The sequence below is a fragment of the Gymnoscopelus microlampas genome (genome assembly GCF_963454915.1).
Source record: "Gymnoscopelus microlampas genome assembly, chromosome: 20".
NCBI lineage: Eukaryota > Metazoa > Chordata > Actinopteri > Myctophiformes > Myctophidae > Gymnoscopelus > Gymnoscopelus microlampas.
Window position 1 is genome coordinate 15,435,841 of NC_139957.1, and position 12,388 is coordinate 15,448,228.

The 12,388-nt window shown below is 41.3% G+C and overlaps 1 protein-coding gene across 4 annotated transcripts in view; it reads left to right on the plus strand.

Annotated features, from left to right (window-relative positions):
* Window positions 1–12,388, plus strand: part of slc4a11 (solute carrier family 4 member 11) — a 131,188-nt gene that overhangs the window by 70,770 nt on the left and 48,030 nt on the right. For all 4 annotated transcript variants that reach the window (XM_084045398.1, XM_084045396.1, XM_084045395.1 and 1 more), the window contains exon 6: window positions 12,142–12,223. In XM_084045398.1, coding sequence (XP_083901524.1) covers window positions 12,142–12,223 — 82 coding nt within the window. The remainder of the gene's footprint in view (window positions 1–12,141; window positions 12,224–12,388) is intronic.

The window sequence follows — 12,388 nt, forward strand, 5'->3', positions numbered from 1 at the left end:
GGCCGCAGCGTGGCGGTCCAGGCACCCTAGGCTGCAATGCCAGCCTGACAGCGTGTCGCGGGTTCGACTCCCGATCCCGACGACCTTTGCTGCGTGTCACCCCCCCATCTCTCTCTCCCCATTTCCTGTCAGTCTACTGTCATCTATCAATAAAAGGCAAAAAGCCCCAAAAAAATAAATTAAAAAAAATAAATATATATATATATGTATTCAAAGATTTGCACAAATGTTCACGATTTTTCAAAAATAGCAGATCTACAAGCTCATAGCGCGGCACTCGGTGCCACGCTATGAGCTTGTTGATCTGCTATTTTTGATTGGCCAAAGAAGACTCAAAATGACACAGATGCGTTCCCGGATTGAACGGCTTAATAGAAGGTGCTGCGAAACGACACGTGTCTGCAAAGAACACGCTGTCCACGAACGCAGGAGCAGAAGGCTTTGACTTCTCACTGACAGCCACGTACCTTCTGAGATCACACAATGAGGCTTTAACAGTTTTCAAAAGGCCCAAAAGGGGCATGAAATACACTCGAAATGCACTCAAAGCAGAAACAAGCGCGTAAACTCTCGATACAAGCGAGAAAACAAACAATGCTGCCGAAATTGCAGTTATGTGCTTTTTCCATGATGGCAGCCTTGTATTCATGAGGCAATTGGTTCCATTCAACAGGAAAAGTGTTTATGTGTTTATGCCTCTCGCTTCTAATAACACATCTATCCCAAGCAGGCTGAAAGCATGACTTTTCCACAGCGAGAAGATATCAAAAATAAAATAAAATCCACCCCACCAATCTGGAGGAATGATCACAATGCTAACACGTGGAAACCATTCATTTCAGCCCTTTTATTCACATGAGAAGTGACAGCCAGCGTGTAATTGTCTCCCGTCTTTATTTTTCTTCAATGAAATCTTGGGATGTTTTTTTTTCCTCCCTACTTCTTTCTTTTGGCTCCAGCTGAATGTAGAACTCTGTCGATGATAAAATCCAATTTGCGGTAATGGCATGTGGATGCTAATCAAGATAAGATCTGCAGCGCGTGGCGGCTACCACAGAAAGTGTGTGTGTGTGTGTGTGTGTGTGTGTGTGTGTGTGTGTGTGTGTGTGGTGGGGGTGGGGTTGGGGTGCACTGAGAGATCATATTTAATATGCATGAGACAGAGGAGTGCAGGAAATGAAGCTTCAGCTTCAGCCGGAGACTTTAAAGCACGTACCTGTGAATGAGTAAGTGTGCGTGTGTAATAGTGAATGTGTGTGGTGTGTGCTGTGATATTGTACTGTGTGAATATGTGTGCATGTGAGTACGCGTGTCTTTGTATATCTGAGTACTTATGTGCTTCTGTAGAAATCACCTGTTTATCGATCACTCTTTCCATTGATAAAGATGTAACTAAACTGTTTCTCTAATCTCTCTCCTCTTCTCCCCTTCTCTCCTGCTGCTTGCAGACCTGTCTCAAAGTTTCGTTTTCTTTGATGATGGTAAGCTGTGCTAATTGGATGAAAATGTCAGCATTAGCCACCGGTGAGGCGCCGCAATCAGTGGCCCTCACTTCTTTCTGTTACCAATCACCATCAGTATTCCATCCATGTCCTTCCCTCGCCCTTTCCCTCCCGCTCAGCACTCAGGACTGGGTCGATCCATTGAGTCATCAAATGATTACAGACAAACCCCAGCAATGAGTAATCCTCCCTTTTTCTGTGTTACAGTTGTCAATAGCTCTCTTCAGCTAGCCCCTTCAAATCAACGTCCTGTTTGCCCTGTTGTGGACACCGTCGTACAACAACGGCGTCACACTGTGAATCAGTTCCCTTTGTCGGTTGCTGCATAACTGAGATGTTTCAATATGAATTAACATAACACTTAGAAGTTGATAAATTGACCTGCCTAATAGCATCTGCGTGCGTGCGTGCGTGCGTATATATGTATACTGTATATATATATATGAGTAGGGGGCATTAAAACCCACAAGCAGTTTGGGTAAACTTATAGATAATACCAAATGTCACGCTGTTGTTGTGCACAAGGGGGGCGTGCCTCACACTTTCAAAACCCCTGATCTACAGATGGCTTATCAGTCAACGCTACACTGATAGCAGCCAGTATGCACGCGTAGGTTGGCTGCAAAAGAACCCGACCGCTCATAAGACACAATTCACGTGTGAAAATGCATTCCATCAAACTTTCGGCTGCAGTTTTCCTCCCAGTGCAGAGGAAGATGGCTTAGGATGTTAACTGTGATCTCTCCTTCTTGAAATATACTACGTTCATATACAGTACTATGTGCACGTGAACAAAATAATTGTAATACACACATGAAAGTAAGTGGGATTAAACCCACAAAAGCTGCTCATAAAATTGACACATGAACTCTAGACAACTGTATGACATTGAGAGACAAATAAGTATAGGGCATTAATTTAATCAGCAGTTGTTATACATGCATTGGAGTAAAGGGGGGATTAGAACCTGCATCCATCAACCCAGTCCTGGCAGCACCATCCTCTCATCTTCCCCTGCCGACATCTCCATGCAGCATCGTGATTGGTTGTGATGGAATGTAATCTGATGTAAGTGTTCAGAGCCCATCACCCTGTGTCTTAATCACCTCCTTCAAATAGCCCTGTGCCAACACCCTCCAGACGTTGAAGGAAATGCATCATTTCATTGTGTGTGTGTGTGTGTGTGTGTGTGTGTGTGTGTGTGTGTGTGTGTGTGTGTGTGTGTGTGTGTGTGTGTGTGTGTGTGTGTGTGTGTGTGTGTGTGTGTGAGTGAGTGAGTGAATTATGTTCGCATGCAATCAGAACAATGGTTGAGGCCAGAGCTTATCTGTTGCACCATAAGATCAGGGGGTGTTATTAAATTCACCTCTATACATAACGGTAGGAGCATGTCACTTACAAAAAAAAAAACAGGTTCTCCTTGGCTAAAAAGCACATGGTCCCTAATCACATTCACAGGAAAATATAATGCTTCTACAGGGAATCTCAATATGTGTCTGCACATCCCAATTGGCTTAACACTTTACAATGGCTTAATTACAATGATTTAACCTGCTTATTGGTATGTGGGGACATGCATAAATATATAGCCTACTACTTACAGTAAATATATCTAGTTGAGACCTCAAAGGGCCTAGTCTATCTCCCTTAAAAGGCGCTAGACCAGGCAGATGGATTGTTGACCGGACACTTAAGTTATAAATTGTAATGTTTGACTGGTAATACAAACATGATTGACAAAATGTATTAACAATCAAACTTTACAGATTACAGGGACATTTTAATGACAGAGGTACGTTCAGAAATATGTCTCATGCAAGACAATCGATATGCGTTGTTTGCATGTTGCAATGTATTTTGTATTATTATAACATTGCTGTAACCTTATTGTGAATCAATCAAAGTCCTGTCATTCCATTTCAATGGTTTATAAATTATTTGAGAGGATGAGGGACATTATTGTTGTTGTATTACCTGCCATGCTGAACCCAAGGCAATTTGTTTATTGTCAAAATAGTTCTACTGACGATGCAATTGCCATGGCTTTTCACACTGCCTTTTATCACCCAGAGGGAAATAACTGTTGTTTGCGACTGGCTGTTTGTGGACTACAACTCAGCTTTCAACACCAAGCTCGGGGATCTGGGCCAGCACCCAACCGTGTGCAGCTGGATACTGGACTTCCTGTCTGGCCATTGCTAGTTGGTGGGAATGGGCATAACGAAAGAATCTGCAAACCAAATAGCTTCTATTAAAAGGACCTTAAATTTGCAAAAGTGGTAACATTTTGAGCCACACAAGCCTTTCTTCAGACTTCAGCACCTCATCAGAACCACCAACCCTCAACACAGGAGTTCCTCAGGGCTACGTGCTGAGCCTTCACCTCTACGCCCTGTACACAAACGTTTGCATGGCTATGCACAGCTCCAATGTTATCATCTAGTATGCTGACAAGCGACGACACAACAGTGAAGGGCCTGATCAGGTCAACGATGAGGAGACAGCAATGTTAAGAATACCAAAGAGATGATCGTTGACTACAGGAAGCAGAGAAGAGAGCACATCTCCATCGACTGTGCTACACTGGGGAAGGTCAATCGTTTCTCAGCGTACACACCTCTGACAACCCCACCCACACACGTGGTGAAAAGAAAAAGAGACTGCACAATGTCTCGGCAACTGAAGAAATTCAGCATGAGCCCTCTCCGGCCGGTCTATCAAGAGCATCCTGGCGAGCTGCATGCTGGTATAGAAACTGTACTGCCCCTCATTGAAGAGCACTACAAAGAGACTAGGCATTTGGGGATTATAAAAAAATGTATTTGGGAAAAACGGAAACAATTGCATCCACCTGTAGGCTTGCAGACCGGCTATTTAACTCTGCCCTGGTCACCATGCTGAGTTATCCCTCAAAGGACTTTGTTCATAGTTTTGTTCATAGAACTAACGTCATACTCTACAGACATGATTTAGCTGTCATTGCCACACCAGCCGCTGGAAAACATTTATGAAAATCCAGAAAGGTAGGATGTGGTAGATTTGTGGAGCGCAATAAACCGGCATTCGAGACGAACACATGTTCCCACAGGATGCCAAAATGGGAAATTACCAGTTGATAACTGGCTTTACATGCCAGTGGGAATGGGGCTTAAGGGACCGTTTTCACAGCCAAGCGCTGAGCGCTGTCGAAAGGTCAGTCTTACTTGCTCCCATTACACTGGTACTCTGTACTTTATGTACTGTATAGTATATGACTGTTGATACACTCCCCTATTTGATATCTGAGGCTGAGGAACTCTTTATTACACACTTTATGTGTATTTGTTTTGAGATTATAGCTTTACTCTTATTCTTATTTCGAATGTAACTGTAACTTTTGGGATCGCTTTCTCCTACTGTGGTCTGTAGTAGAGGTCTTCACAGTTACACACAAAATGAAAACCCGCCGAGACAATACCTGAGATCCGTTCAGGCTCTGGTCCGTGTTTTATTATGGTCTATTGGTCCAGATTGGGCCCGTTCTATTACCCAGGGTGCTGGGTCTGTTTATTGTTATGTGTAATACCCAAGTGGATCAGAGAAGCACTGATCAGGAGAAAAACACGTGAAGTTTAAGGATGACCTAAAAGCATGGCACCATGAACATTCAATTTGGACTTAGCTAAATTCGTTCCCCAGCTGCCTCCCCCCTGGGTTGTAAACGGCTCTCCAATATGTTGTATCCCCGTCGTATCATGAATTTAAACTGTATATTTAGATTTTCTTCTTCTTTTTTGTTTTTGTCCAATTGTTTGAGTGATGAATGTTTAATGGACCACAATGGAAACAAGCCGTCAATAAAGTATTCAATCAATCATTTATTTTATGACTTTTATTTAATAATATTTCGCGAAACAAATATTTTTGAAAGGTGCTTAGAAAATATAATACAGTATCATTATCTATAAATGAATTCACGGGTTAATGCATTGAAATTAGGCCATTGTAAAGTCACATGCTGTCTATGCACATGAACCATATTAAAAACAATATTATTATGACGTCTCTGTTTGGACCAGTGTCTGTTTTTAACCTCAATCCCCTAAATTTGTGACAGATTCCATTATCCCGTGGGATTTATGAAAATCATAAACAGTTTTTCACCCCTCAGTCCAAACTGTGTGGAAAACACAGTTAAGGGATTAAAAAAAACACCCAGAGATCAAAGTGAACAATGCAGCCGCCTGCTCTCAGCTCCTTCCTGACGTTTCGTCATCACATTTCTTTTAAAGTTTGTCACATTTGATTTGCAGTGTGTGAACATTTTTTTCACCCTGTTTGCCGTATCCTATACTGCAGGGTTTGTTTGTTTGTGTACCAAAAGCTGACGAAACCATGTTGAAATCTCTTAATAGATGAGTACATTTATTATGTGTTTGTGTGCATGAGTTTTATGTATGTACTCACTTGATCACTCTTAATGACAAACCTGTTGTTGCCCACCCATCTTGACTCTAATGCCTAAGCCAGGTTTATGTACTGTATTGCTGGCACTGACTCTACCCTAGTATTAGTGCAAGGGATAATTACCTGCTGTTGTGTTTGCAAACTTGAGAGTGTTGTGATTGAGGTTGTGTCTGTCAACTCTGACCGTTTATAATTTTGCACGCTAGGCATTAAGTGATGTATTGTACAGTGAGTGCAACAGCAGAATAACCTCAAATTGCTTGATTACCAACATACCCTAACCCTACATGAAGGGCTGCAATTAGCACACTATTTTTTTTTTAAATCTTTTATATATCAGCAAATCGACACGTCAGATTTTTCATAATCTACTAAATCAATTGGTCTGATTAACCACTTAAGCCCTTTGTATATTTACTCGTACATAAATAGTCATTCTAAATGCTCACAACTGTGCATACTGACACGTAAAATGCCCATTCTTTCTCCCCCAAAATCGATCATTTTACAGTATTAAAAACGTTTTTATAATCGATTAAATCAATTAGTTCAATTAACTGTTGCACCCATAATAATAACAAGGAAGTCAAGGCTCAAGCTGCCTCACCCAGATGATAAATGCTACACAGATTAATATATCCCTATTCCCTAGAATGTTTATTTTATGACAGAAAAGTGATGAATAATGAACCAGGAGCCTGAGAGAAAAGGTAGAACATTATTTTTTTTTCTATTGACACAGGAACATTTCCATTGTGACTACATGTGCAGACATGCTGTGACAACACAGAAACATCAGCTTGCCTGTCTCTGTCTCTGTTACAATCTGATAAATTATGTTAGTTATCCAAGGCAGCTGTGGATGTTTAGTTTAGTTTGGTTATCAGCTTACATTATACAACAATGGCACGTTCGTCGATAAAAGAAAACACAAGGTTATCTAACACATTAAGACCTGTGACCCTGTCGAGCACAAAATGACACGCTATGAGCTTGTATATCTGCTATTTTTGCGTAACTAAAGTATAAAATAACAGTTAAAAGTGGTTAAAATCTAAAATGACACAGATGCTTTCCCGGTTTTAATGGGTTAAAACAAGGAAAAAATTGGTTCATCATCTCAAGAAATTAAGACAATCTCAAATTATTCATAAATGACAAAGAAGTAATAAATAAATACATTCTAAGTTGGAATAGTTGCTGATTAAGAGTAACATCGTCTCATATATCTTGATGTGTATGGTGTTGCTCTATCAATTCAGCTCTACAGAACCCTCAATTATAACTCGGGGATGGGGGAAGAAAATAATTCCTGTCTTTTATATTTTTTTCTATTCTATTTGACTTGAAAAGAGTTGAATTGGAGGTGATATTGTAGCAGCTCAGGATTTGCTGTAATCTGGTAGGCTTGAAGCAAGCAGCCTTCCCTTCTGTCTGTCTGTCTGTCTGTCAGTCTGTCTCGTTGTCATCCTTTTCAGACGGTCCATATTTCTGTCATTGGCCAAGCAACTTGTTGGTATGGAAGACCACAGACCGCTCTCTCTCTCTCTCTCCATATTATTTGTCAATTTTTCTTTTACTCTCCAACTCTGTTTCTCTCTCACTGACATCAGTGAGAAGTTGGATGGTTTCTGATGATTACATGCCTCTCAGGCTTTACTGCTATTAATTGAATTGAATCCCAGTCCACGTCCTTTACTTCTCTGCCCCTCCCTCTCTCTCTCTCTCTCTCTCTACCCCGCTCTCGCATGTCCCTGTCTGTCTCTCTGTCTCTTTCTGTCATTCTCTCTCATTATGTCTGCATGCCCACCCTCTTCCTTTTATTTTCTCTACCAGTCTCTCTGTCTCTCTGTCTCTCTCTCTCTCTCGCACGCACGCACGCACGCACGCACGCACGCACGCACGCACTCAGTCACTCACTCCTTGAGGACTGTGATACTGTTGTCATGGTGACACCCATCATTTTCTGGCATGAATGGAGGATGCCTTATTGATGAGACGGCCAGAGAGAGAGAGAGAGAAATAAAAGAGTAAGAGGAGAGCAGAAAGACAGATAAAGATGGCAGGAGAGAGAGAGACAGAGAGGAGAGATGGAGGGACACGAGAGAGGGGTAAATGAGTGTGAGGAGAGAGAAAGGAATGCAGACAAGATTGAAGAAAGCGAGGTGAATAAAACCAGGTAGAGAGGAAAAGTCATACGAATGGAGAGAGAGAAAGGGAAGGAGGAGAGTGGTATATAGAGTGCAGGAAAAGGAGGAAGGTATATGCAGACAGAGAGAGACATTGTGCTGGGAAAGCTGGGAACAGATTAAGAGGACCAGATTGAAAAAGCAAGAGAGAGAGAGAGAGAGAGAGAGAGAGAGAGAGAGAGAGAGAGAGAGCGAGAGAGAGCAGAAGCCTCAGGGAGAATGATGCTGATGGCTAAATGATAAGCCCCACTGATTCTGACACCAAACATTTTCTCCCTGTAATCTGTCCAATGAGGCAGTGGTTTTCATATTTTTTCAAGTGAAGGACCCCCAAATTGATTTGTATTTGGCCGCGGACCCCCCCCCCCCCCCCCCCCCCCACCCCCATCTGAAAAGGTTTTGTGCCAGGGATCCGATTCCCAGAAGAGAAGATTTATGTAACAAAATAAAATAAAGATTATTCAAAAATTTCCAAACAGGATTATATTTTTCAGACGTACTTTTCGTACTTTTTTTCAGATGTACTAGCTCGCAGCGCTGCAAGCTACATCTGTTATTAGCGGTGCCAGCCACTCTACATTTTACCGTGTGTGTGTGTCCGTCCGTCCGTCCGTTTGCGGACGGCAAAGATGCAACACATGCGGCACTTCAAGAAATGCACACACACACACACACACACACACACACACACACACACACACACACACACACACACACACACACACACACATCACACATACACACACACACAGTGGCGGCCTTTCCTATGTTTCACCCGTTTCAATTGGGTGAAACATAAAAAAAAAAAAAAAAAACGACGTCCAAGAATTTCATACAAGAAGATGATGTAGATCTGATTGAGTCAGGGCTCAGCTCAAGTGAATCATGTGAGTGAGTTGTTTTAGCTGTCTGTCCATGGTGGAAGTGCAGATAGCCTAATTAATTTAGTTCGAAAATGCATCATTATGGATTGTGGAAGCAAACCAACTTCAGTCCACACATTTTTTTTTAATTATTATTTTTTTTTTTTTTTTTTTTTTTTTTTTTTTTTTGGGGGGTGCATATGGGGCCCCCATATGAGCTCTTGAAACGGGCCCCCAGATCATTAAGGCCGCCCCTGCACACACACACACACACACACACACACACACACAAGCCAGCACTGTGCGCACGCACACACACACGCACACGCACACACACACACACACACACACACACACACACACACACACACACACACACACACACACACACACACACACACACACACACACAGAACATGCGGTCCCTTCAGGCGCACCGTTGCAGCACATGCGCCACTTAAAGACATGCACACACACACACACACACTAAAACGACCGATCTACAATGTGAGTAAAAATTATTAAAAGTAAATAAAGTGAGTACAAATATTTAAAAGTAAATACCTCGAGTAAAAATACTTAAGAGTACTTACATTGAGTAAAAATACTTAAAAGTACTCAAAATGAGTAAAATACTTAAAAGTTGAAAAAAATAGTAAAAATACTTAAACATTTATAAAAAAAAAGAGTCAAAATACTTAAAGGTTGTTAGAATGAGTAAAAATATTTAAACGTAGTTAAAATGAGTACAAATAATTAAACATAGTTAAAATGAGTAAAAATACTAAAAGTTGATAAAAAAAAAGAGTATAAATACTCTTTCAGTACCGCATCAATACCAGCACCCACACATCAAATAGATTTGTACCGACTGAATGACAGCACACACTCATTAAACAGAGTAGGCACCGCTTATACTGGGTGTGATTTTTTTTTAATATAGTCAACATATAAATGGAAGCGGTTAGAAACTACTTAACTACTTTGAGAACCACCGGAGGAAAGAGTAAAACAAGAAGCAAAGCAAACAGGTGTTGTGTGGATTGAGAGGTGGGGAAGTTGCGTTCTCTCTCTGAAGAGCATCCTTGAATACTTAAAATGTCTCCTTCAGGTCGCACCATGGAGGCCCGGAGACGGAGAATTGTAGTTATTATTAGGAGAAATTGAACCGGCTTCTTCAGCGAGGCACTGGAGTCGCACGCGGTTAATGATTTCCGTCGACTAAACTCGGCAGCATAATGACATTTTTGATGAGTGTCCATGCACGCTGCTTAGAGAGGATTTATAGACATGCTTATGAGACTGGGATTCTCAACCTGTGGGCTGGAGACCATTGGTGGGCCACGAGGGTATTGCAAATGGGTCCCCAAATAATTGGTAAAAAACTATGATGAAAATGATAATATAACATTTATATAAAAAGATACATTTTGTGCTGTGCTTTAGGAGCTTCACTTCTTAATGTTAATAAACTACATCATACAGTATGTAATCTGAGTTCCCAGAAGTTTTCGCCAGCTCTCGCATACAAACGGGAGGGGCGAGGAACTTCTGGGCCAAAACCCCTGTATTTGTGGGCGGGATGTAACTTACGCTCAGAATCTGAGCGGACACGCCTCTTACCGGTCTGAGAGCTGTGCAACTCGTCTAAACAGTCCGACGAGAGGCAAACAGCAGTACACAACAATGGCGGCCGCAATTTCTCAAGGAGAAATTGCTTCCCGTCGCTCCTATTTACATGCAACACCCACTGCATGTGGATCCCGCCCCCTTTTCTTCATTGGCTATCGATTTGAATCAGAACGCAGTGGCCTTGCCCCTGCTGTCCAGTCTCTAAGCCGATGTCTCCCAGACTATACAATATGTAACAGTGACTATAAGATGGACATCTTGGCATGCATTAATTATTTTTAAATCTTGACTTTATCATTTCAGTATAATTATATATCTTAGACTATACAATAGACTTACAAACAAAGCATCCAACGTCAGTATCAGAGCAAGATGAGAGTGTTTTTCCCTGAGCTAAAAAGTGAACTTCAGGAGACAATGTTTCCACAGTGTAAGTTAGGGTCCATGTCATATTTTCAGGGCATATTTGCTGAATCGTTGGTGAGCATATTTTGAATGCATTGTTCATTCATATATTGTGTCACTCTCAAATAAACAAATAAAGTAAAAGTAGAAATGTGTTTCTCATGATATAACCTCAGTTGGTGACTTATGTGGTAGCTACTGTAACATACCGATGTCTTTAGTTAACATTAGCTTGTTAGCAGCAACAATTTAATGTGGACGCATTATTATCATTATCAGAGCTGGAAGACTCTTAAGAGAGGAAGTGGTTACAATGCAAGCCAGAGATGGCAGATAACCATGCTCACATCTGATGCAGACAGAGTTCTCCTGTTTGGCCTCTGCATATGTGTTAATTAGTTTGACACATATTTAGTAGTATATTTAGTAGTAATACTACTTCTCTGTGTGTGCGTGTGGTGTGCGTGCGTGATCTCAGATAAAGTAACTTTTAAAATCTTGGCATAAGCCAACAACACAGTGAACACTCTTCTAGACTGACAACCAGAAGGTTTTATTTTCCCTTTTACAGTCAAACAATGCCGGCTAGAACAAAATGTGTAAACAGCAATATTCCAAGAATGTGATCTTTATCTATCCCACGTACATTTGACTTCTAGGGGAATGATCTCATGGCAAGATTTACCTTCACATAAAATAGACATTGTTTGTCAACTAAACAACTAAACAGCCCACATTACTATTTAAACTGCTACAGTAATTTGTGCCTTCATATCGTTGCCTGAGTATCATTCTCTATCTATCTGCTGCAAGTAAACTATCCTTGTTGTTTAACGTGAATACTAGAATAATAATGTCTATGCATGGATGCTGTAGCTGGTAACAAAATGAATGGACACACACACACACACACACACACACACACACACACACACACACACACACACACACACACACACACACACACACACACACACACACACACACACACACACACACACACACACACATCAGAATTAGTGATTAGGTGTGTATGAGAGTAGTCACCAGATGGGAAGTTGACCCTCTTTTCCTAGTGTGTGACCTTTGACCTGTCGTCTGTAGTCCACCTGCTGTCAGAGACCATCCAGGGAGTGACGGCCACGGCCACAGGAATCCAGTACCAACAGTCCTGGCTCTGTATCATGTAAGTACTGTAATTCTATATTTAAAGGAATAATTCACCTAAGAAGTGACTTTATTTCTATCGTTTACTTACCCCGTGATGACTTGAATACGTTTGTATAACATTCCTTTGCGGTGATTGCAGAAGAAAATGCTTGATGAATTGAAGTAAATGGAGGCCGAGATT